This window comes from Alligator mississippiensis, chromosome 1 (genome assembly GCF_030867095.1).
Source record: "Alligator mississippiensis isolate rAllMis1 chromosome 1, rAllMis1, whole genome shotgun sequence".
Taxonomy (NCBI): domain Eukaryota; kingdom Metazoa; phylum Chordata; order Crocodylia; family Alligatoridae; genus Alligator; species Alligator mississippiensis.
Genome location: NC_081824.1, coordinates 482,457,543 through 482,481,882, shown reverse-complemented (window position 1 = coordinate 482,481,882; position 24,340 = coordinate 482,457,543). Strand labels below are relative to the sequence as shown.

General features: G+C 46.8%; 2 protein-coding genes and 1 pseudogene across 2 annotated transcripts; all 3 read right to left on the bottom strand.

The window, feature by feature from the left end:
* Positions 1-402: 402 nt before the first annotated feature.
* On the bottom strand, positions 403-1,350 carry LOC102574787 (olfactory receptor 52R1-like; annotated as a pseudogene).
* An 11,694-nt stretch (positions 1,351-13,044) lies between these two features.
* Positions 13,045-14,054, bottom strand: LOC132250342 (olfactory receptor 52R1-like). The gene has a single exon (XM_059727011.1). It carries the CDS (start codon positions 13,990-13,992, stop codon positions 13,045-13,047), a length of 948 nt encoding a protein of 315 aa, XP_059582994.1. The 5' UTR covers positions 13,993-14,054.
* An 8,212-nt stretch (positions 14,055-22,266) lies between these two features.
* LOC132250341 (olfactory receptor 52R1-like) lies at positions 22,267-23,242 on the bottom strand. The gene has a single exon (XM_059727005.1). The coding sequence runs from the start codon at positions 23,212-23,214 to the stop codon at positions 22,267-22,269; it is 948 nt and encodes a 315-aa protein (XP_059582988.1). The 5' UTR covers positions 23,215-23,242.
* Between the last annotated feature and the right edge of the window lie 1,098 nt (positions 23,243-24,340).

Sequence of the window (24,340 nt, the reverse complement as noted above, 5' to 3'; positions counted from 1 at the left end):
TCTAGACAGGATCAGGTTCCTCAATTTGAATTCCATCCCCATTCTCCGGACAGCGACTTAAACAAAGTCACAGGAAGTAAAGGTGTGAAATACCCATAGGCATTCAAACTATATGGGTATTTCAATGTATTCAGAGATTAATCAACTCTTTCCCCATGTAAAAAAACAGGGATTTTGCCATTGGTTTTAGCAGAAGCAGTCAGGCAAGGGCTGAGAGGTTTTTGCAAAACTCATCCTAGAAATGCCACTGAGCTAGATAGGCAATGGTATGACCCAGCGAATGTTTGTTCTTATGGAGGGCAGGGCAGTTTTAAAGAGCTCCATGAAACAAATGACCCTGGTAAGTAGTGACACTAAGATGTCATTTGTCAACCCCCCCACACCTTCCCCCACCAGCCTGGCTCAGACCCCTTTTGGGTGGAACAGACAGTTCACCCTGTCCCGGATCTCCTTGGTTCTCACCCCATACATGATAGGGATCAGCATTGGGGGCACCAGGAGGTAGAGATTGGCCACCATGATGTGAACGTGGTGCGGGATGTGGTGGCCAAATCGGTGGGTGAGGAAGGTGAAGAGGCCGGGGATGTAGAATGCCAAGAGGATGCTGGTGTGGGAAGTGCCGGTGCTAACAGCTTTGAGACGGGCCTCGGTGGATGGGAGCCTCATGACCGTCCACAGGATCATGGCATAGGACAAAAGATCATGAGCACATCAAAGCCCACCACCACAAAAGCCACAAGTAGGCCATACACAACGTTGGCTCTGGTGCCTCCACACGCAAAGCTTCACCACAGCCATGTGCTCGCAGTACGAGTGGGAGATGAGGCGGTGCCCGCAGAAGGGAAGCTGGCTGGTGAGGATGGAGAAGGAGATCACCAAGAAGATGCCTCATGTCAACATTAGGCTGCCTATTGTCTTGGTCATGGGGATGGAGTGGATGCTGGAGTGCCGGAGCGGGTAGCAGATAGCAATGTAGTTGTCCAGTGCCATGACCATGAGAATGTCCGACTCCACCGTTGAGAAGGCGTGACTAAAGAACATCTGAGCGAGGCAGGCATGGAAACCAATCTCCCTGGAGTCCAGCCAGAAGAAGCCCAGCATTTTCGGTACGGTGGAAGTGGACAGGACCAGGTCAGTGATGGCCAGCATGGCCAGCAAAAGGTACATGGGCTCATGCAAGCTTGGCTCGGTCTTTATAATGAAGGAGACAATGACATTTCCCACCATGGCAATGACATGCATGATGCAGAAAGGGAAGGCAATTCAGAACTGGGTGGCCTCCAGGCCCGGGATCCCAACCAGGAGGAAGGCAGCAGGGTGGAAGAGAGTACTGGCATTCAGCATTGACATGACAGCCTGTTCATCTCCAGCCTGGCCTGAATGGGCTCTCTTTCCCTCGCAACAACCATCACTGCCCCTAGAAGCACCAAGTCAATTAGTTAGAAACATGCAAAGAAATGAATCGTTCAGGACAGGATTAGGTTCCTCAATTTGGAATGCAGCCCCGTTCTCAGGACAGAGACTTACACAAAGTCACAGGAAGTAAAGGTGTGAAAGACCGATAGGCTTTCTAACTAAATAGGTATTTCAAAGTATTCAGAGATGAATTGACTCTTCCCCAAGTAAATAAACAGGGATATTGCCATTGGTTTTAGCAGAAGCAGTCAGGCAAGGGCTGAGAGATTTTTGCAAATCTCATCCTAGAAATGTAATGTAGAGTTGTAGATATTGTCATTTGAAGGACAGGGCCATTTCCCTTGGCCCACTCACATTTATTCTTTATACATCATATTGCTGCCTTTCAAAATCAGTGGCACTTCTATTTTCCTTACTTCAGTCTCCTTCCTCCCCCTTACACCCATCAACTCTGAATTCAAATTTACTTCTCCTTGGATAGACTGAAAAATAGAAATGCCAACAGAACCTGAATTAAGGAGAACCATGAGTGCATCATGAAGTTGGTCTGAGGTCTAACCTGGCCAATGTGGACCCTTGGGCAAGCGTGGCTAAGGCTCACCAGTTCCTGTAGCCAATGGCACCAACACAATGCTATGCCCAGCATTTCCACTGGCATCAGAACCGGAAACCAGGCAAACCACGAGTGTGCCCTGAAGTTGGCCAAAGTCAGGTCCATGAGGCTCGTTGGGTTAGTGTGCCTAAGGCTCCCAGTCATGTGACTTGCACTACCTATAGCCATCACTAACTCCTCTTAAATGACTAGATACTCATTTAAAGCCTGGACTTTGGTGTAAGTGCAGAGCCAAAGCTCAACTATATGTGTTGGAGCCATGGCCACACTTCTTACCTGTTTTGCCATCATACCCCAAAGCATATGAGCCAGCAGTGTGCCCTTGTTTTGAATAAGGATAATGGCATCCTGGGATGCCTTGGTAGGAGGGAAGTGATTCTTCCCCTCTATTTGGCATTGGTGACGCCATGTCTGAAGTCTTGTGTCCAGTTTTGGGCCCCCGCTACAGAAAGGACGTGTACACATTGGAGAGGGTGCAGTGGAGGGCAACAAAAATGGTTCAGGGGCTGGGGACTTGACTGGTGAGGAGAGGCAAGGGAAGTGGGCTTAGTCTGAAGAGGAGAAGACCGAGGCGCGATTTGATAGCAACCTTCAACTCCCTGCAGGAGGGTTGCAAAAAGGATGGAGCTGGGCTGTCCTCAGTGGGGGCAGATGACAGGACAAGGAGCAATGGGCTCCAGGTGGAGCAAGGGAAGTTGAGGTTGGATGTTAGGAAAAAAACTCCTTTACTAGGAGAGCCATAAAACTTTGGAACAGCAATGCATAGAGGTTGTGGACTTTCCACCCTTGGAGGTTTTGAAGACCCGGCTAGACAAAGCTTTGGCTGGGGTGAAGAAGATGGAGCTGGTCCATCTTTGAATAGGGGGTTGGACTACATGTGACCTCCCAACGTTCCTTCCAGCATTTCTTTTCTATAATGCTGTGACACCACTGAGTGCTATGAAGAAGGAAGCCCCAAGAACAATTGCTACAAGAAGCAGAAATAATTATGAATGACAATGCAGGAAAATCATCCCGGAAGACTGATTTTTTCCAGGATTTCCATCCAAGCATTTAGAGAGCAGCTTGGCTGCTGGTCAGTGTGAAAGGGAATTGTGCACACACTCAGGGAAGATTTGGATATGTTTCCAGGAATCGTAGACCTGAGCACGATGAGAGACACAACCGAGTGGCTTATAATGATGCCGTTACAAGTCATTGTTGAACAAATCACCCAGAAAAGTAGCTTTTGCTTTTGTTAGCTTTGCATAGCCCATGTACACTTGTAGATCATCACTGCCAGAGACATAGCTCAGCTCCTTGGACCATTGTGTGAGGATTTATATTGCAGTCACCCGGGAACAGTGAAGATGGCACCCATGCTACTTTTCAACACCGAGCAGAGATGAAATGGAAAATCTCCCAGATGCCCTGGAGTGTGTGGCAGCTCTTCTGTACACAATAGAAATGTAGAAATTAATGTCCAGATCCCCCCAGCCCCGCTCCTCCCCTTTCACTTTTGGCTCCAATTCTTCCATCATTTGGACAAAGCGGTATGTCATTTCTCAACCTGAATGGCCAATAGATATGCAATTGTATCTTCAGTCCATAGATTTTATACAGATTTGGAAATCTTCAGTGCATGGTGCTCCAGTTTTCAGAAAAAGGGGAGTGCTGTGCCATGCCATTGAATCCACCCCCTGGCTTCCAGGGTCCAACCAGCGATTTGCAAAGATAAAAAGCAGAAATCCTACCTGGGACCGCAGGCTGAGAGCTGTCAGACTTGTGTGGGGAGACACAACATACACACAAGTCTATGAGCTGCAGAAGCATCAGGCGTGATGCTGAACACCCCTCGGTCTTTTCCACAGCTCTCAGTATAAGATCCATAATTGTTTGCAAATAAAGTACAGGGTTTGTTCTGACATCATCATCTTGATGGGTGCATCGCAAATCACTGAATCAGCTCTCTTCTTCAAACTAGGGTTGTGTATTAGATCGGTCAAATAAAATTTGGTCAACTGACCGGTGAACTATCAATTAAAACTTCTAAAAACTTGTTAACAGGTCCAAATATTACACAGAAAAAGCAGAATTGTTCCAATAAGAAATGTGTTAAAAACAAGGAAAGACCATATAGTTGCTAAGAAAACTGCCAAAGAAATGTAGGGTTTCTTGGTTTAAATTGTTATAAGCTTTGAAAAAACAACACAGGGACTTCACTGATTCCCCGTTATACCCTATGGCCAAATCTCTGAATTGTCTCCAAAGCTTTGGAGCCAACCAGCCGCAACCAGATCATCCTAGCCAGGGCTTTGTCTAACTTGGTTTTAGAAACCTCAAAGGATATACATCCCACCAACCTCTCTGGGAGCCTGTTCAAATGCTTTACTACCCTCCTAGTGAGAATTTTTTTTCCTAATATATAACTTAAACTTCCCTTGCTGCAGTTTGTAATATTGGGGTATCTCCAGCAAAGATGTGTTTGATTGGTGGCTAGGGAAGATATTACTTGATGGGGTGTTTGTAACTGCGCGTGACAGGCTTGGTTTCAGATGGTCTTGATGTGGCTAATTATAGTGCGGACCCTTGTTCTAAGCTCATGGTTTAGCAGCAGCAGCCTTATAAAAAGCAGCTCGTTGTGAGGAGAAGCACTTGCAAACTTTTTGGAGGGCAGGATTATACTCTAATAACATGCTTTAACATTTCAGATGGCAAAATGACATGTAACAAAGTCCAATGTAATGTGGTACCAATAGGGGAGAAAAGCCAAATGGAAATGGATGGAATAGGGAGACAAAGAGTTAGGCAGCAGCATTGCTGAGATGGATCTGGGGGGGTTGATGCATCACAGAGCAAGCAGGAGGTGTTCAGCAGTTCTTTCTCTTCTTTCTGCATTCACTGGTGTTTCGTTTAAGCACCAGGGAAAACTCAGCTAGCTCCTAGGGCTTGGCTCTTACCACTGAAGTGGGGTGTCTTGACTGCCGTGTGCTGGTGCTCCTGCTGGTGCCTTGAAATCTCTGGAGCTCCTGGTTATGCCCCTTTTTAGGCCCAAATCAATCACCAAAATTGGGCCCAGGTAGACAAGGAGAGTGTGTGTTGGAGGAAGGAGGTAGCTGGTCTGCCTTGCTCTGTGCCATAGGGCATATAGCCCTCCAGTCTGGGTCTCTGTGCAATTCATTAAGCAATTTATCTGCTGTAGGTCTGGGAAAACAGTCAATTGGCCGGTCAAATATTGTCAATTGATCAGTCAATTGACCGCATATTCTGTACCATTCAAAAATAGTAGAAAATTTACACCCCCACAAAACAAACAAAAAAACCCCAAACCCTACATTTTCTGTAGTTTTGTTGCAAGAAATATAATGTATTGCTTTTTGACATATATTAATTAAAAATGTGGGGTTTTTTGTGCTTTTCGGGGAGTCTGTTTGCTTATTTTTTTTTTTTTTACAAGTTTTGACTAATAATTGACCAGTCAATTGACTAAAATTTATTAGACTGGTCAAATACCCAACCCTGATATCCTGAACAGCTTTAAAATGCCCTTCCCATTCTCCCTCCTATGTTCTGCTTGCTGTAGAGTGTTTGCGGTTGTGTTTCCATGAAGTGTATGCAATACACGTGTGTGTGTGAAAGAAGTTTGTAGGACTGCTCCTGATCAGCATTTTCCTCCAAGGGAAAAATCAACAGATCCTGCTTTTGCAAAAGAAATGCCAAAGACCTGCCCTGAACCCAGACAACTTACCTGTGTCCTGGTGCAGCAGGAGTGAGGACTCCCTGCCTGGGATATGCATGGGGATCAGTCACTCTGAGGAGGGGACATTTATGTTGCCTCCCAGTGAAGCCTGGAGCCAGCTGGGACCGACTATGCTCAGATGTGCCTGTTATTTACTCCTGCCTCCAGGCTCAATTAACCCTTTCAGTGCTAGGGACTTGCATCCTGCCATTCCTTGCCTAGATTTTTCTCCAGAGGGGTAATATGAGGGAAGTCTCGTGCAGTCACACAATAAAGGACTGTATCTGAAGGCCTGCATAAGCAGACTGTTTAAGATGGCAAGGGAAACTTGAATTCATGCATCTCCTACATAATAATTATGCTTTTGGTGATAAATACTTTAAGTAGCACATTTCAATTCATGGGCTGGCCAAAGAAAGCTGGGTAAAATGCCCATCCTCTTGCTAATTTCTTCTCTCAGCTGTTTTCTGACAGCTGAAGTACACGACTGGGGGAAGACTCCAGTGCTTCCCCAGGGCTGGGATTGACAACCAGCAACCTGTGCTCATATTACCTCCGTGGAGTGGTCTGACAAGGGCTTTACACGTGTTCCCTAACACCATCTGGAGATACCCCTCGCTCCTGGCATGAAAAGCCCTACCCTTGCCATGCAAAGTTGGCACTGCTTCGACTTGGAGATGATCGCATTTTAACTGCAGGTAACTGCAGGTAACACATCCTCAGTGCCACTGCAGCATGACTCCCTAACTCCCAGGGAGGAACTCAGATCCCGAATTTAGATGTCTGATATCTCTCTGTGACACAATCATTGAACACTAAGGGCTGGAGGGGACCTCAAAAGATCATCGAGGCCAGCCCTCTGCCCTTGGCAGGGATACTGCTGACATCAAATGATCCCAGAAAAAGGTGTCTGTCCAGTCTCCTCTTGACGACTTTGAAGGCTGGACACTGCACCACCTCCCTGGGCAGATTCTGGTCACCCTCAGAATGAAGAAGTTCTTCCTTACATCCAACCTGAAACCATCCTCTAATGCTATATGTCCACTACTCCTTGTCCTCCCCTGGGGCATCCTACTGAACAGTTTATCTCCCAGCTCCTGATATTCACCCCTTACACACTTGGAGATGGCTACCAAGTCCCCCTCAGTCTTCTCTTGCCCAGGCTGAACAGCCCCACATCCCTGAGTCTTTCCTCATAACGTTTGTCCTCTAGTTCCTTCACCATACTTGTGGCCCTTCTCTGGACCCTTTCAAGTATCTCTATGTTTTTGGGTTTTTTTTTTTTGGGGGGGGGGGTTAAGTGCAGCACCCAGAGCTGGACACAGGACTCCATCTGTATTCTCACTGGCATTGAGTAGAGAGGAAATATCACTTCCTTAGCACTGCTCACGACACATTGCCTAATGCATCCCAGTATGCTATTAGCTCTGCTGACTACAGTGATGTACTGGCGGCCAACTTCATAACTTCAACCTGTACATGACTTTCATTGACCTGACAAAAGGGCCTTTGGAAGATCATGGTAAAATTTGATTGCCCAGAGAAATTAATCTCAGTGATTCAGCAAGTCCATGCTGGCATGATCATCCACATTGTGGATGATGCCTCGTGAGGCATCTGAACCACTCCCAGTCACCAATGAAGTCAGCAGGGCTTTGTGTTGGCCCCAACCCTCATCAGTATGATCTTCTGTGCCATGCTTACAGATGCCTTTTCTGGCTGTGACACTGGGATTGACATCAGTTATGGAATGATGGTAAACTCTTCAGTTTGAGGTGACTACAGGTGAAGATGAAGTTAGAGGAAGTGAATGTTTGTGATCTTCTGTTTACTGTTCTCTGAATTCCAGATCTGAGTCTGACATGCAACAAAGTATGAATCATTTCTCTTTTGGTAGTGAAACCTTTGTCTCACAATCGACACTAAGAAGACAGCAATGATGCACCAGCCTGCACCAGGAAAGCCTTACACAGAGACTACTGTCACACTGAATGGCCAAACCCTTCAAGCAACGGACAAGTTCACCTATCTCGGTAGTACACTGTCACGTGCAGTTCGCATCAGGCATGTCTACGTGAGCTGTGTTAATGCACATTAGCCTAAGCCAATGCACATTATTGACGTACATCTACATATGAGTGCCCTTAATGCATATTAACTTAGGCTAATCATGCCTAAATTTGATACCTGCAAATGCAGGTATCAAATTTAAGCACTATTACTTAATGGTCATGAACGCACATCTAAATGCAACCGGACACTAACTTTAGTGCCGGGTCCGCCTTGCCACTAGGGGGCTAGCCTAAGTCCAGATCCAAGGGACATCCAGAGGCTGGGGTGCTGGGCAGCCTTGCCCCCTAAGCCTCCCCCCAACTCTCACTCTGGGTTTGAAGATCCAAAATATTCTAAATAGTTTTCCCTTTGTAAGCAGGGGTGTTGTTGTTTTTTTTTAATTAACAACTGCTACAAAGTTGGTGGGTAGAAAGGGTGGTGGAGGGCTTTATTGGTTGAGGGGAGAAGGGTGGAGGTGTTCTTTTTGCTGATGGGGAAGGGGGAAGGGATGGGGATGGATGTTGTGAGGGTAATAACATTTTTTTTGTTTCACCCACATGTGTATTCAGAGAGCAGAGATGGGACTGGGCAGGGGGTTGGAGGGGTGTGGGCAGAAGGCTGACAGCTGGAGTGGAGAATGCAGGAGGAGGGGGTTGGGCAGGGCCTCCCAAAGCCAGTACCCTAGCCCCCACTGGCAGGTTCATGGCTGTCCTGGGACCTGGGTAGGAGATGGGGCTTGCCAGGGCCACCAGAGCAAGCACCATGGCCAGCAGGAGCGTGGGTCGATGGCCATCGCTGGCAGGGGCCAGGCTGGAGCAATGGGGTGCTGGGCATTGCTGTCAGGGGCAGGGGCAGGGGCAAGGAGGGGGCTGCTGCATGTTGCCCCTGCAATGGGCACATGGCTCCTGGGCTGGGAAGGGGCTGGCCAGGGATCAGAATTTCCCTGATGGATGCCAAGTGCTGGCAGCCATGTGACCAGAGATTGGAGCTGCTCCTGGTAGCCACAGGGGCACGTGGCAGGACTGCAGGGATCTGGGACTAATTTTAGAACAAAATCCTTGCATGTCTAGACATCTGCCAAAAATCACTTATGTGCATTAGCTTAATGCACATTATATTTAGTCGCATTTAAATGTTCTTGTAGACATGGCCATTGTTGATGAAACCAATCCTAGCATTGCTAAAGCAAGCGTGCCTTTCGACAGACTTCATACAAATGTGCAGGAGCACAGGGGCATCAAACAACAAAGAAAACTGAAGGTCTCCAAAGCCATTGTGTTGCCAATCGTTGTATGCATGCAAAACCTGGACAGTGTACAGATGCCAAACAATGAAGCTGAACCACTTTCAAATGGGCTGGCTGAGGAAACTGATGAGGATAAGATGGCAAGACAAAGTCCCAGACACTGAGGTTCTTACGTGGGCAGGCATTTCAAGCATCCACACTCTGTTGATGAAATCACAGGTGAGAGAGGCAGGCCATGTCACCAGGATGTCAGGTGAGCAACTGCCAAAGATCTTTTTTGGTGTGCTAAAGGAAGGAAAGCACTCTCAGGAAGGCCAGAAGAAATGCTTCAAGGACTCACTCAAGTCATTCTTGAAATGTTTCAACACTGGCTCCAAGTCTGGGGAAGATCTTGCTCACCTGGTGAAGCCTCATCCATCCTAGAGCTACTATATATGAGTGGGGAAGAAGTGCTGCAGCAGAGCAGAAGCACAAACAGTGTAAAACTCACAAGAGAAGCACGTCCACTGGAGATGAAGCACCCCAAGGTGGCATCTTTTGCTCTGTTTGCCATAGACAGTTGAAAGCACAAGTTGGCCTGAGCAGCCACTCACATGTTCACAGAAGCTAAACCAACCAGTGATGTCATGGTCATCTTCAAATTTGAGGATGAACAACAGCACCACCATTCTAGTGAGAAACGTTTTTTCCTAATATCTAAGCCAAAGTTTCCTTGTTTCTAGTTTGTAAAGCCTTCTCATGTCCCCTCTCAATCATCTCTTTTATCAACTGACCAGGCATGGATTCGTTAGCCTCTTCTCACATGGGAGTCCCACCCTGCTACTGATCATCTTTGTTGCCCTTCTCTGGGCCTTCTCTAGTTCTTCTTTCTCTTTTTTGAGGTGTGGGGCCCAGAACTGGACGTACTTGTGGATCGACGCCGAGTCATTATACGTTCCATGATCTGTTCTGGGTGACCATGGTCGCCCACTGGAGAGTTTTAAATTTTCCATTTATGCTTCTAATGGACTTATGGACATATTAATCAATACCTTTTGTGAGTCTAGCAAGTTTCTCCTCAAATTCTCTCTTTTCTTGTTAGTCTTACATTGGATTTGCAAGTGTTTACGCTTCCCCCCTGATTAGGCTTGGACTACACTTTTCAAAAGAAGCCTTGTTTCTGCTCATTGCTCCTGCAAGTCTACCATTAAACAATACTGGCTTTTTCTTAATGTCTGCTTTCCATTTTTTTTTTATTTGAGGCGTGCATTTGCTCTGTGTCTCCAATATGGTGATCTTAAGCCATTCCCATGCTGCTTGCTAGTTCCTTACCTCCCTTCAACTCCTGTCTAACTAGCTTCCTAATTTTGGTGTAGTCTCCCTTTTAAAGTTAAAGACTGCTTGGTAGGTTTTATCATCTCCTCTTGTGTGTGCGTGTGTTTGTATATCCATGGCCATATACCTGTGTATCTAGCCATATAGTTGTCGTTGTTACTGGTTGTTGTCTGGGTAGTCATTACTGGTTGTTGTTTTAGATATGAGAAATAAACCCAAAGTAGCAAAGTTACAAATAAACCCAATTCCCCATCTTGGGGAAGATTAGATCTACATTTCTTTTCTTGGTCTATGTATGTTAGAATGGACTCAACCAAAATCCTGGGCAGAAACAGATCTGTAAGGTAGGTGTCTTAACTCTCTGTCGTAGACCTAGCTCTAATATACACTCTGACCAACTATTGCTACCCTAAGGGCATGTCTAAATGTTGCCGTATAGTGATGTTGTTACTGCACCGTGTTTTAGTACTTTCTTGGTACACATCTTGGTAACCGCCCATACTGTGCCATACTGGCAGCACACGGGAAGACATCCCTGCTTCGTTGCAGTAGCGGTGCACTAGAAGCAGGGACCACGCCGCTGCAGTGATGTAGTTAATGATCACATGTGGACCTATGTGATCACTACATCACCATGGCACACCATATGGTGATATAGTGCCTTGCTACATCGCTGTAGGACAACATGCAGGTGCACCCTAAGTGATTCTTGACAAGGCAATAGATATGAGTCTTAAAATGCTATTGGGTTGAATTTGTTGTCATTTCCTTGGTGTGAATCTGGAATGACTGTATCAAATTCTGGTTAAAACACTCCCCCTGGTCTCAGGGAACCGAACTCAATACTTCAGGATTCAATTTCTGCCTCTGCCACAGACTCTGTGTGTGATTTGGGCAAGCGGCTTGGCCTCATCAGAGCGAGCCTTTAAAGTGCAGATAGCAAAATGGCCTTCTTCCTTCCCTTGGGTGGTCATGCTTGGACAGGAAGCTCTCTATGCAGGCACTGACTCCTTTATGTATTTGGACAGAGTCCAGCATGCTTGGGACCTCTAGGAACAATTAATACCTGCAACCATATAGGGTACCCACCCCCTCTTCCTGCTTGATGAGCAGTCCACACCAAGTAGTCTCATGGATTCCTTTGGTGATTTAATGTATTGAGAAATGTGAGTAGATACATGAAACCTCGCATATGCCAGCTGGTGACAATGACAAGAAATCATTTCCAATCACTGTGCTGCAATGTAACCAGGGTGCACACATTAGCTTTGACAGAGTGGCCCAGTTCAGCAGGCAATGAAACCAGTTCCAGGTATTGAATACGATAGACAGGGATGCAGCCTCTGAATACAAATGTAACACCCACACACACTTGAGCTGTTTATGGCAGAGTGTGTGCCTTTGTTTCTTGTGCATTTTTATTTTGTATTTATCTTTTCTTTTCCTTATTTCCTTTATTTCTTTATTTCCTGTTGTGCTAAAAACACAACAGGTATTCTGGTCATGTGGACAAAATGGCCCCTGTTGTACTGGCCATGTGTACTGCGATGCTCTGCACATGGAAGGCTAGGGCCTTGGATCTGCGAAAATATGTAAAATCATCTGGCCTGATTGTCTTTTCAGACAGATTAGTTAAGAGAGTGACTGGAGCATGGGACTCCCTGACTGGACAAAGCCAAGATGGTGTCATCTGGAGGGATATAAAGGGAGATACACTGGTTTGGGGAGGAGGAGACACTGTGGGGCTGCTGAAGAGTGAAGTCTCCTCTGAGGGAGAAGGAATTTGCAGCTTAATCCTGAAAGTTTTGGGCTGGGATAGAGGATTGTAACCTTCTGCTCCCAGGGGAGCTGTGTGACCCAGACTGCCTGCAGCTCAGACCTAGAAGGTAGGCCTGGCTTTCCCCCTTTGTTTCTTTTGAAGGTCCTTTTCTGCAGCCAAGCTGAGTGGTTGGGCCAGTTGTAGCCAGGAATAAACCTTTTGAGTTCGTCCAGCTGTTTCTATTTCAGCAGGCTATGTATCAGAGCCACAGGAAATTGTGGAGGCTGATTGGATGGCCCAGTTAAACATCTGATTACATGGACAACTGGTGCCACCTTAGTTAGGGGAGGCACGTGACCCCACTGCTACCAGTCCTGCTGACTGGGGGGGCAGGTCCCCCTGCAGCCTATCTCCCTGCCAGGGGCAGGAGGATCCCCCCCGTGGAGGATCTCTCTGCCCAGGGAAATCCCCACAGCTGGTCAGGGGGTGCACCGATGCTCTCAGGGGTTGCATGTGCACCCCGTGCATCCCCTATGCATCGCCACTCACTGATTAGAACAGTTCCAGGTACCAAATCCCATAGGGTGCAGCCTCTGAATACAATTGCCCTAAACCTCTGCAATGGGAGCGAGGCATGGTGTGGAAAGCTCTGGCTATGCCTTGTTTGGCCTCTCTTCAGCAGCCATAATCTGCCACTGGGCTAGATGGGAAATGCACTGGTCCACGTGGACCTATGGTTTGACCCATCAAATGGTCACTTTTAAAGAGGAAAGAACAGTTTTAAAGAGCTCCGTTATACAACGGCCCGGGGGAATTCCATGCACAGACAAGGAGTTTCTCCTGAAACAGAGAACACAACAGCGGCACGCAGACACTGCGGTGAGTACAGACGTCAGCACCCCATCTGCAAGACCCTCCACCCTGGCTCAAATCCCTCTCAGCTGGAAGAGATGGATCACCCTGTCCTGGATCTGCCTGGTTCTTATCCCATACACAATGGGGTTCAGCATGGGGGGTAGCAGGAGATAGAGGTTAGCCACCATGATGTGAAGGTGGTGTGGGATGTGGTGGCCAAATCGGTGGGTCAGGAGGGTGAAGAGGGCTGGGAAATAGAACGCCAGGATGACACAGGTGTGGGAAGCACAGGTGCTGACGGCTTTGAGACGGGCCTCGGTGGATGGGAGCCTCATGACTGTCCTCAAGATCATGGCATAGGACACAGAGATCACAAGCACATCAAAGCCCACCACCATGAAACCCATAAATAGGCCATATATGATGTTGGCTCTGACATTCCCACACACCAGCTTTACCACAGCCATGTGCTCGCAGTACGAGTGGGAGATGAGGCGGTGCCCACAGAAGGGAAGCCGTCTGACAAGGATGGAGAGGGGACTCACCAAGAGGACTCCACGAGTCAGCACTAGGCTTCCTATTGCCATTGTCACTGGGATGGAGAGGATGCTGGAGTGCCGGAGAGGGTAGCAGATCGCAATGAAGCGGTCCAGTGCCATGGCCATGAGAACGCCCGACTCCACCGTTGAGAAGGCATGGACAAAGAACATCTGAGTGAGGCAGGCACGGAAACCAATTTCCCTGGAGTCCAGCCAGAAGATGCCCAGCATTTTGGGCAGGGTAGAGGTGGACAGGACCACATCGGTGATAGCCAGCATGGCCAGGAAAAGGTACATGGGCTCATGCAAACTTGGTTCTATCTTTATAATGAACAAGATGGTGATGTTTCCCACCACAGCAATGGCATACATAATGCAGAAAGGGAAGGCAATCCAGAACTGGGTGGCCTCCAGGCCTGGGATCCCAACCAGGAGGAAGGAAGCAGGGTGTGAGACAGTACTGGTATTCAGCATTGACATAACAGGCTGTTCATCTCTGGCCTGGGCTGAAAGGTCTTTCTTTCCATGGGAAGAAGCGTCCCAGAACCTGTAAGCACCAAGTCAATTAGCAGGTAACATGAGAGGAAGTGAATCACTGAAGAGAGAATCAAGTTCCTTTCTTGGAAATACAGCTTCATTCTCAGGACACTGACTTACACAGAGTCACAGGAACTAAAGGTGACAAAGACCCATTGGCATTCAAACACCGTTAGACATATCAAAGCATTCAGAGATTTATCAGCTTTTCACCCAAGTAAATTAAGAGGAGTTTTGCCCTTCATTTTAGCAGAAGCAGTCAGGCAAGGGCTGAGGGTTTTGTGCAAACCTCATCCTATCGACAGGATGCTAGTATTGTATCGTTGTCTTTTGTCCATTTCCCTTGGCCAGCTGAGATGTATTGTTTATGGAACATTTTATTGCCTTTCAAAGTCAGCGGTACTTCTAATTTCCCCTTTCTTACTTCTGTCTCATTTCACCCCGTAATACCCATCAGTGTTGCATTAAATCATGCCTCTCCTTGGAGAGAAGGAAAAAGAAATGACAACATAACGTGAAATCAGGAGAACTGTGAGTGCATGTTTAAGTTGGTCAAAGGCCTAGCCTGGCCCCTTGGGCTAGTGTGGCTAAAGCTCACCACTTCCTGTACCTAATTGGCACAAACAACAATGCTATGCCCAACTTTATTTCCAACCACAGAACCTGAAATCAGAGAAACCACGAGTGCACCATGAAGTTGGTCAATGCCAGGCCCATGCAGCCATGTGTGTGTAAGGCTCACAGTGATGTGGCCAGCATGACCTCCAGCCACCATTGACTCTCCTTCCCAAATGACTAGACACAAACGTACAGCCAGGACTTTGGTGCAAGTCTAGAGCAAAGCTCAACCCTGTGCATTGGACCCATGGCCAAACCTCTTACCTGCTTTGCCACCAGCCTAAAAAGTATAAAAGCCAACAGTGCGCCAGCACTTCTACTGCACTGCTACATCCCCCTTCCCTCCCCCGTCCCCCACCAGCCTGTCCCTCACCCCCCGATGCCTCAATTTCCTTTGTCACTGACTGGCTTTCTTGCCTGCATTGCGTGCCAGGCCAACCTCTGGCTTCTTTATTATTCCTTCCATCCAGGACCAGGAGACACACCAACTGCATGTACTTCCTCAGCTTAACAAAGGGTTTTTCAACCCCAAAGCTTCCTAAGATATATATTTTTTTAAATATTCCTTTTTTAAAATAATAAACATGTAGACATAAACACACAAGATAAGCCATCATCACACACCATGAGTAATATCATATACCCAACACAACACAACATTTTTAGTTCTTGCTGTTAATTCCTTTATAAGAAGAAAGGCTCCGTGACAGTTCTGTGTGGGTACCTTTGATGCTGCTGCTGATGCTACTGGTGTAGAGCCAGGTAAGTTATTTTGACTGCCATCGTTTACAGTGGTGGACCAGGCAGAGGCTGTAGGGGAGGAGGAGGCTTCATGGGGCACACTGCCGTGTTGTGCAGAGGCCTCCAGCACCAGTGAGTGTGCACCTGAACACTAGTATACACACACACACACATGCACACACACAGAGTCGCACTATGAGAGCACACCTTAACAGACATGCTAGAGAAGAATCAGCTCCTACTTGAGAGAAAAGGAGGGCTCTCTGACAGTATGGCTACCTGTGATGCTTCTGGTGCTACTGCTAGTGCTCAGTCAGTCACTACGTAATCGAATAGCTCCCTATTCGCACAGGCCTACTACACATGCATTCAAGTGCTTTAAGTAATCATGCCTACATTTGGTAGCTGCATTTGCCACCAGATAGAAGAGTGGTGTCTACTGGTTAGACAGAGCACTCATTCACCTTTTGGCTGCTTCTGCCTTTTTTAAATCCAGTTTGAGTGCTGAACTTCTGTTCTCTTATGGGTATGGACTGGTTTCTGATCATTTATACTGGTAAAAGGGTAATATCAGTATCTGACAGGGTTTAGCAAACATGGCTTGGTCATTTAGAAGTGCAACGTCATGCAATTAGCCAGCATAGTGTTTTCTATAGCAGAGACCATATTGCTGCTTTACTTAGTCTATCAGGTGCAAATCTACCCTGCCTTCTGCTTGGCTGAAGCCATCAGCATGGAACAAAGCCAGCCTGGTTTAAGCTTAGCCCTAGTGCACGCGTCAGTCTGCTGCACGAACCCCACCTAGAACAAAGTACAGTGCACACAGTTGGCAACATACAGTCAAGCTGTCCCCTAAAACCGTCACCCAGATATTCCCCCCCACCAACTTGCAGCATTAATGCCATTATACCACAGAAGCCATGGTGCCGCTCCTCTCAAAAGCTTCCAGGCAAACTCTCTCAGTGAGCTTCGCCTCTTCAAGTTGGTGGAGTGAACATCTGGATATCAAAAAATCACAGTCAAGCAGGGTTGGAGGGGACCTGAGACACTCACATCTAGTCCAAACCCCTGCTCAAAGCAGGACCAGCCCCAACCAGATCATCCTAGACAGGGCTTTGTCTAACTGGGTTTTAAAAACCTCCATGGATGGAGACTCCACCACCTCTCTGGGAGCCTGTTCCAATGCTTTACTACCCTTTTAGTGAGATTTTTTTTCCCCCAAAATACAACTTAAACTTCCCTTGCTGCAGTTTGTACTATTCGGGTATCTGCAACAAAGATGTGTTTGATTGGTGCCTAGGGCAGATATTACTTGATGGGGTGTTTGCAACTGCGTGTGGCAGGCTTGGTTTCAGATGGTCTTGATGTGGCTAATTATAGTGTGGACCCTTGTTGTAGGCTCATGGTTTAGCAGCAACAGCCTTATAAAAAGCAGCTCCATGTGAGGAGAAGCACTTGCAAATTTTTGGAGGGAAGGATTATACTCTAATAACATGCTTTAACATTTCAGATGGCAAAATGACATGTAACAAAGTCCAATGTAAGGTGGAGCCACTAGGGAAGAAAAGCCAAATGGAAATGGATGGAATAGGGGATAAGGAGTTAGGCAGCAGCATTGCTGAGATGGATCTGGGGGTTTTGGTGCATCACAGAGGAAGCAGGAGGTGTTCAGCAGTTCTTGCTCTTCTTTCTGCATTCACCGGTGTTTCATTCAAGCACCAGGGAAAACTCAGCTAGCTCCTAGGGCTTGGCTCTTACCACTGACGTGGGGTGTCTTGACTGCCGTGTGCTGGTGCTCCTGCTGGTGCCTTGAAATCTCTGGATCTCCTAGTTATGCCTCTTTTTAGGCCCAAATCAATCACTAAAATTGGGCCCAGGTAGACAAGGAGAGTGTGTGTTGGTGGAAGGAGGTAGCTGGTCTGCCTTGCTCTGTGCCATTGGGCATATAGCCCTCCAGCCTGGGTCTCTGTGCAATTCATTAAGCAATTTATCAGCTGCAGGGCTGGGAAAACAGTCAATTGGCTGGTCAAATATTGTCAATTGATCAGTCAATTAACCACATATTTTTGACTGTTCAAAAATAGTAGAAAATTTACACCACCCAAAACAAACAAAAAAACCCCAAACCCTATATTTTTTGTAGTTTTGTTGCAGGAAACATAATTTATTGCTTTTTGACATATATTAATTAAAAATGTGGTGGGGTTTTGTGCTTTTCGGGGCGTTTATTTGCTTTTATTTATTTATTTATTTATTTATTTTACAATTTTTTACTTATATATCACCAGTCAATTGACTGAAATTGATTAGACTGGTCAAATACCCAACCCTGATACCCTGAACAGCTTTAAGATGCCCTTCCCCTTCTCCCTCTTAGGTTGTGCTTGTGTAGAGTGTTTGTGGTTGTGTTTCCATGAAGTGCATGCAATGTGTGTGTGTGTGTGTGTGTGTGTGTGTGTGTGTGTGTGTGTGTGTGTGTGTGTGTGTGTGTGAAAGGAGTTTGTAGGACTGCTCCTGATCAGCGTTTTCCTCCAACGAAAAAATCAACAGCTCCTGCTATTGCAAAAGAAATGCCAAAGAGCTGCCCTGACCCCAGACAACTCACCTGTGTCCTGGTGCAGCAGGAGTGAGGACTCCCTGCCTGGGATATGCACAGGGATCAGCCTCTCCGTGGTGGAGATATTTATGTTACCTCCCCCTGCCGAGCCATCTGGGACTGACTATGCTCAGATGTGCCTGTTATCTCCTCCTGCCTCCAGCCTCTATTAACCCTTTCAGTGCTAGGGACTTGCATCCTGCCATTCCTTGCCTAGATTTTTCTCCAGAGGGGTAATTAGAGGGAAGTCTTTTGCTGTCACATAATAAAGGACTGTATCAGAAGGCCTGCATAAGAAGGCTGTTTAAGATGGCGAGGGGAACTTGAATTCATGCATCTCCTACATAATAATTATGCTTTTGGTGATAAATACATTAAGGAGCACTTTTTAATTCATGGGATGGCCAAAAAAGGATAGGTGAAATGCCCATCCTCTTGCTAATTTCTTCTCTCAGCTGTTTTGTGACAGGTGAAGTACTTGACTGGGGGAAAACTCCAGTGCTTCCCCAGGGCTGGGATTGACAACCAGCAACATGTACTAATATTACCTCTGTGGAGTGGTCTGACAAGGGCTGAACACATGTTCCCTAAAACCATCTGGAGATACCCCTCGCTCCTGACATGAAAATCCCTACCCTTGCCATGCAATGTTGGCACTGCTTCGTCTTGGGGACGATTGCATTTTAACTGCAGGTAACACATCCTCAGTGTCACTGCAGCATGGCCCTTAGACTCCCTAACTCCCAGGGAGGAACTCAGATCCCAAATTTTGACATCTGAAATCTCTCTGTGACACAACCATAGAAGAGTCAGGGCTGGAGGGGACCTCAAAAGATCATTGAGTCCAGCCCTCTGCCCTGGGCAGGAATACTGCTGACATCAAATGATCCCAGCAAAAGGTGTCTGTCCAGTCTCCTCTTGATGACTTTCAAGGTTGGGCACTGTACCACCTCCCTGGGCAGTCTAGTCCAGATTCTGGTCACCCTTACCATGAAGAAGTTCTTGCTTACATCCAACCTGAAACCATCCTCTAATGGTTTATGTCCACTGCTCCTTGCCCTCTCCAGGGGCGTCCTAGAAAGCAGTTTATCTCCCAGCTCCTGATATTCACCCCTGACACACTTGGAGATGGCCACCAAGTCCCCCCTCAGTCTCCTCTTGCCCAGGCTGAACAGCCGCACATCCCTGGGTCTTTCCTCATATCGTTTGTCCTCTAGGCCCTTCATCGTTTTTGTGGCCCTTCCTTGGACCCTTTCAGGTATCTCTATGTTTTTGGGTTTTGTTTTTTTTTTAAATGCACTACCCAGACCTGGACACAGGACTCCACCTGTATTCTCACCGGCATTGAGTAGAGAGGAAATATCACTTTCTTAGTCCTGCTCGTGACACAGTGCCTAATACATCCCAGTATGCTCTTAGCTCTGCTGTGTACAGTGTTGTACTGGCGGCTCACGTTCATCCTGTCATCAACCATAACCCCGAGGTCCTTTTCCGTCAACATGTGGGCCAGGACATCTCCTCCTAAACTACCTTCATTTTACTGGCTAGTTCTCCCCAGATGAAGCACTCTGCATTTAGTCCCATTGAACTACATCCAGTTAAGCTCCAACCACCTCTCCAGTTTGTACAGGTACACGTAGATCAAATCCCCCTAGTGGGACCGCTTTTCCTCATAGCTTACTATTGTCCAGAGTCTTGGGCAGTGCACCTTCCACGTCCTCATCTAAACTGTGGATAAAGATGTTGAGCAGCCTGGGGTCAGGAACAAAGCCGTGCGTGATACTTCTGACCACCCCCTGCCAAGACGATGCAGACCCGACCCACTCTCTGGATTTGACCACTTAGCCAATTCCCAAACAGCCCAACCACAGACTTTGCCAGCCCACAATCTGTTTTGTTTTTTATATACCTGTGTAGTTGTTACTGGTTGCTGTTCTAGATATGAGAAATAAACTTAAAGCAACTTCTCAGATTCAGATATCTCCCCAGCTTGCGGAAGCTTAAATCTAAAGTTCCCTTTTTTGGCCTATGTATGGTAAATTAAACTGAACCAAAATCCTGGGTTAAATCTGTAATTCGGTGTCTTAACTGTCTGTCCCAGGCACAGCTCTAACACCATGACCCGCTCTTGCTACTCTAAGAGGTTTTTGAAAAGACTATATTCATGAGTCTCCAAATGTTATTGGGTTGGATTTCTTCTCATTGGTCTGGTGTAAGTCTGGAATGATTATATTGCGGTCCACAGCATCATTCCTATGATTTTTGATTACGGGGAATTTTTTATTGTCAGTGTCACCAGCTGTCAGATGGGAGGTTTCTACCAAGGGGGCTGGACAGAAAGTAGGGGACAGAAGTAGACCCTGTCTGAAATGCCTGTGGACAACACCGATGGGCACCCGCCCTGAACCCAAGCATTGCCATGTCTCTGGAGCAGGAAACCATATTTTTGTTCCATATTCAAACAGTGATCTACAGCCTGAGGTCCTGTTTCAGGAACCGACTCATCATCCTCATAACAACAGTACTAATGATGATGATGATGATGATGATGGGAACAGCTAGTAGCTGGAGCAGGAGGTTGATTTTCTGGTTTAGACAATCACCAAGGACTCAGGAAGCTGAAGTCACTCCTTCAGGATTCAATTCCTGCCTCTGCCATAGCCCCCATGAGTAACTTGGGAAAGAGGCCTAGTCTCATCAGACCAAGGCTTTAACGTGCTGATAGCAAAACATCCTTCTTCCCTCCTTTGGGTGGTCCTTCTTGGACAGGAAGCTCTCCAGGCAGGTACTGACTCCTTTCTGTATTTGGAGAGAATCCAGCATCCTTGGGATCTCTAGAATCAATTAATGACATTAAATATATAGTGGTCCCTGCTCGATGGGCAGCCCGCACCGCGAGGTCTCATGGCTTCCTTTGGTTGTTCAATAAATTGAGAATTATGACTACATGCTGTTACAGCTAAAATGATGTCTGTGTGATAAAGGTGCTTGCTGAAGGCCCTATGAAGATTAGACTCAGTGTTTTTTTCTGTAATAATTTAAATATTAAACTATATATTGTTGCTAAAAACTTAATTAAAGTCTAAGATGTAGTGAGGCCTTGTATAAAGTAAAGCCTAGTAAATTTAGCAAAGCCTTGAAGTACTAAGGCCCTGTGGTGTATTTAAAATTATCTTATGAAAGCAATGCAAGGCTTGTAATGCAAATTGGTCAGTCTAAGGACAGTTGAACTAAAATAAATCTGAGTGGTTGTACATTATCAAAACCATTCAGAAGCTCTAATTTGGCTGGAATATCTGGAAAGCATTCAGAAGGAAGATAGAGGTCTGTGAAAAGGATTAGTTAGCTGTTGCCTGGATCAGTCGGCCCGTGGCCCTCAAGGAGCCCAAGGACTGCATTCCAGGGTCCTTCCCGGTAGTCCTTTTGACAGTGTCGTTCAGGAATGCCTGATTATGCTGAACTTTGAGGAAAGAGAAGCTTGCTGTGTATCAGTTAATTGAGGGGACTGCAGATGAGTTGCCGACGTGAATTGCTTTGTTTGTCGTTGTTTGTCTTGTTACTACACGTAGTTATGTTTTAGTTAAGTCAATAAATCTTTCTTACCCTTCTACCCCTGACCACACTCTCAGTCCTGAACCCTCCGCAGGCAGCTGGGACACATGCATACATCATTGTGCTGCAAAGTTACTACAGTGCACATATTAGCACTGAAAAGGGATGCACACACTTGAATGCACGTCTTCACAAACAGTCCCACTGCACACATGAACACACACGAACAAACGTCCTAACAATCGTCAAAATACTAGAACTACGGGACACACGTGAAAGGGTAGCGGTTTTAATACAAGCCAGATTAGCTTATTCTTCACACCAATGTGTCAAACTCAGTGCTATGTGAAGTTGCGGAGTCTGATTGGGCACTCCAGTTCAAGAGGCTGGGCTTTGGAGTCCAAAAGATTAGACCAGTTCCTGGTACTGAATATGAGATGGGAGTGCATACTCTGAATACAAATATCCTAAACCTTTGCAATGGGACAGGGGCACAGAGTGGAAAACTCTGAGTATGCCTTATTTGGCCTCCCCTTCCACATACAGACTCTGCCACTGAGCTAGATGGGCAATGGTATGACCCAGCGAATGTTTGTTCTTATGGAGGGCAGGGCAGTTTTAAAGAGCTCCATGAAACAAATGACCCTGGTAAGTAGTGACACTAAGATGACATTTGTCAACCCCCCCACACCTTCCCCCACCAGCCTGGCTCAGACCCCTTTTGGGTGGAACAGACGGTTCACCCTATCCCGGATCTCCTTAGTTCTCACCCCATACACGATAGGGTTCAGCATTGGGGGCACTAGGAGGTAGAGATTGGCCACCATGATGTGAACGTGGTGCGGGATGTGGTGAGCAAATCGGTGGGTGAGAAAGGTGAAGAGGGCGGGGATGTAGAATGCCAAGAGGATGCTGGTGTGGGAAGCACAGGTGCTGATGGCTTTGAGACGGGCCTCAGTGGATGGGAGCCTCATGACAGTCTGCAGGATCATGGCATAGGACACAGAGATCACGAGCACATCAAAGCCCACCACCACAAAAGCCGAAACTAGGCCATACACAACGTTGGCTGTGACGTCTCCACACGCCAGCTTCACCACAGCCATGTGCTCACAGTATGAGTGGGAGATGAGGCGGTGCCCGCAGAAGGGAAGCCGGCTGGTGAGGATGGAGAAGGGGCTCACCAAGAGGACCCCACGTGTCAGCACTAGGCTGCCTACTGTCTTGGTCATGGGGATGGAGAGGATGCGGGAGTGCCGGAGTGGGTAGCGGATAGCAACGTAGTGGTCCAGCGCCATGGCCATGAGAACGCCCGACTCCACTGACGAGAAGGTGTGAATAAAGAACATCTGAGCGAGGCAGGCATGGAAACCAATCTCCCTGGAATCCAGCCAGAAGACACTCAGCATTTTGGGTACAGTGGAAGTGGACAGGACCAGGTCAGTGATGGCCAGCATGGCCAGGAAAAGGTACATGGGCTCATGCAAGCTCGGCTCGGTCTTTATAATGAAGGAGACAATGACATTTCCCACCATGGCAATGACATACATGATGCAGAAAGGGAAGGCGATCCAGAACTGGGTGGCCTCCAGGCCCGGGATCCCAACCAGGAGGAAGGCAGCAGGGTGGAAGGGAGTACTGGCATTCAGCATTGGCATGACAGGCTGTTCGTCTCCAGCCTGGGCTGAAAGGGCTCTCGTTCCCTGGCAACAACCATCACCTCACCTGGAAGCACCAAGTCAATTAGTCAGAAACATGCAAAGAAATGAATCGCTCAAGACAGGATCAGGTTCCTCTATTTGAAATCCTGCCCCATTCTCAGGACAGTGACTTACAGAAAGTCACAGGATTTAAAGGTGTGAAAGACCCATAGGCATTCAAACTATGTAGGTATTTCAAAGTATTCTGCGATGAATTGACTCTTTCCCCAAGTAAATAAACGGGGATTTTGCTATTGGTTTTAGCAGAAACTTTCAGGCAAGGGCTGCAGGGTTTTTGCAAACCTCATCCTAGAAATGCAATGTAGAGTTGTAGATATTGTCATTTGAAGGACTGGGCCATTTCCCTTGGCCCACTCACATTTATTCTTTATAGATCATATTGCTGCCTTTCAAAGTCAGTGGTACTTCTATTTTGCTTTCCACAGTCTCAGTCCTCCCCCTTACACCCATCAACTCCGAATTCAAATTTACTTCTCCTTGGATAGACTGAAAAATAGAAATGCCAACAGAACCTGAAATAAGGAGAACCATGAGTGCATCATAAAGTTGGTCCGAGGTCTAACCTGGCCAATGTGGACCCTTGGGCAAGCGTGTTCTGGTGCTCCTGCTGGTGCCTTGAAATCTCTGGAGCTTCTTGTTATGCCTCCTTTTAGGCCCAAATCAATCACCAAAATTGGGCCCAGGTACACAAGGAGAGCGTGTGTTGGAGGAAGGACTTAGCTGGTCCACCTTGCTCTGTGCCATAGGGCATATAACCCTCCAGCCTGGATCTCTGTGCACACATTCATTAAGCAATTTATCTACTGTAGGGCTGGGAAAACAGTCAACTGGCCTTCCAAATATGGTCAATTGATCAGTCAATTGACCGCATTTCTTTGATTGTTCAAAAGTAGTAGAAAATTTAAACCCCCCAAAACAAACAAAAAACCCTCAAACCCTACATTTTTTGTAGTTATGTTGCAAGAAATATAATGTATTGCTTTTTGACATATACTAATTAAAATGTGGGGGGTTTTGTGATTTTCGAGGAGCCTATCTGCTTTTATTATTTTTTTTTTTTACA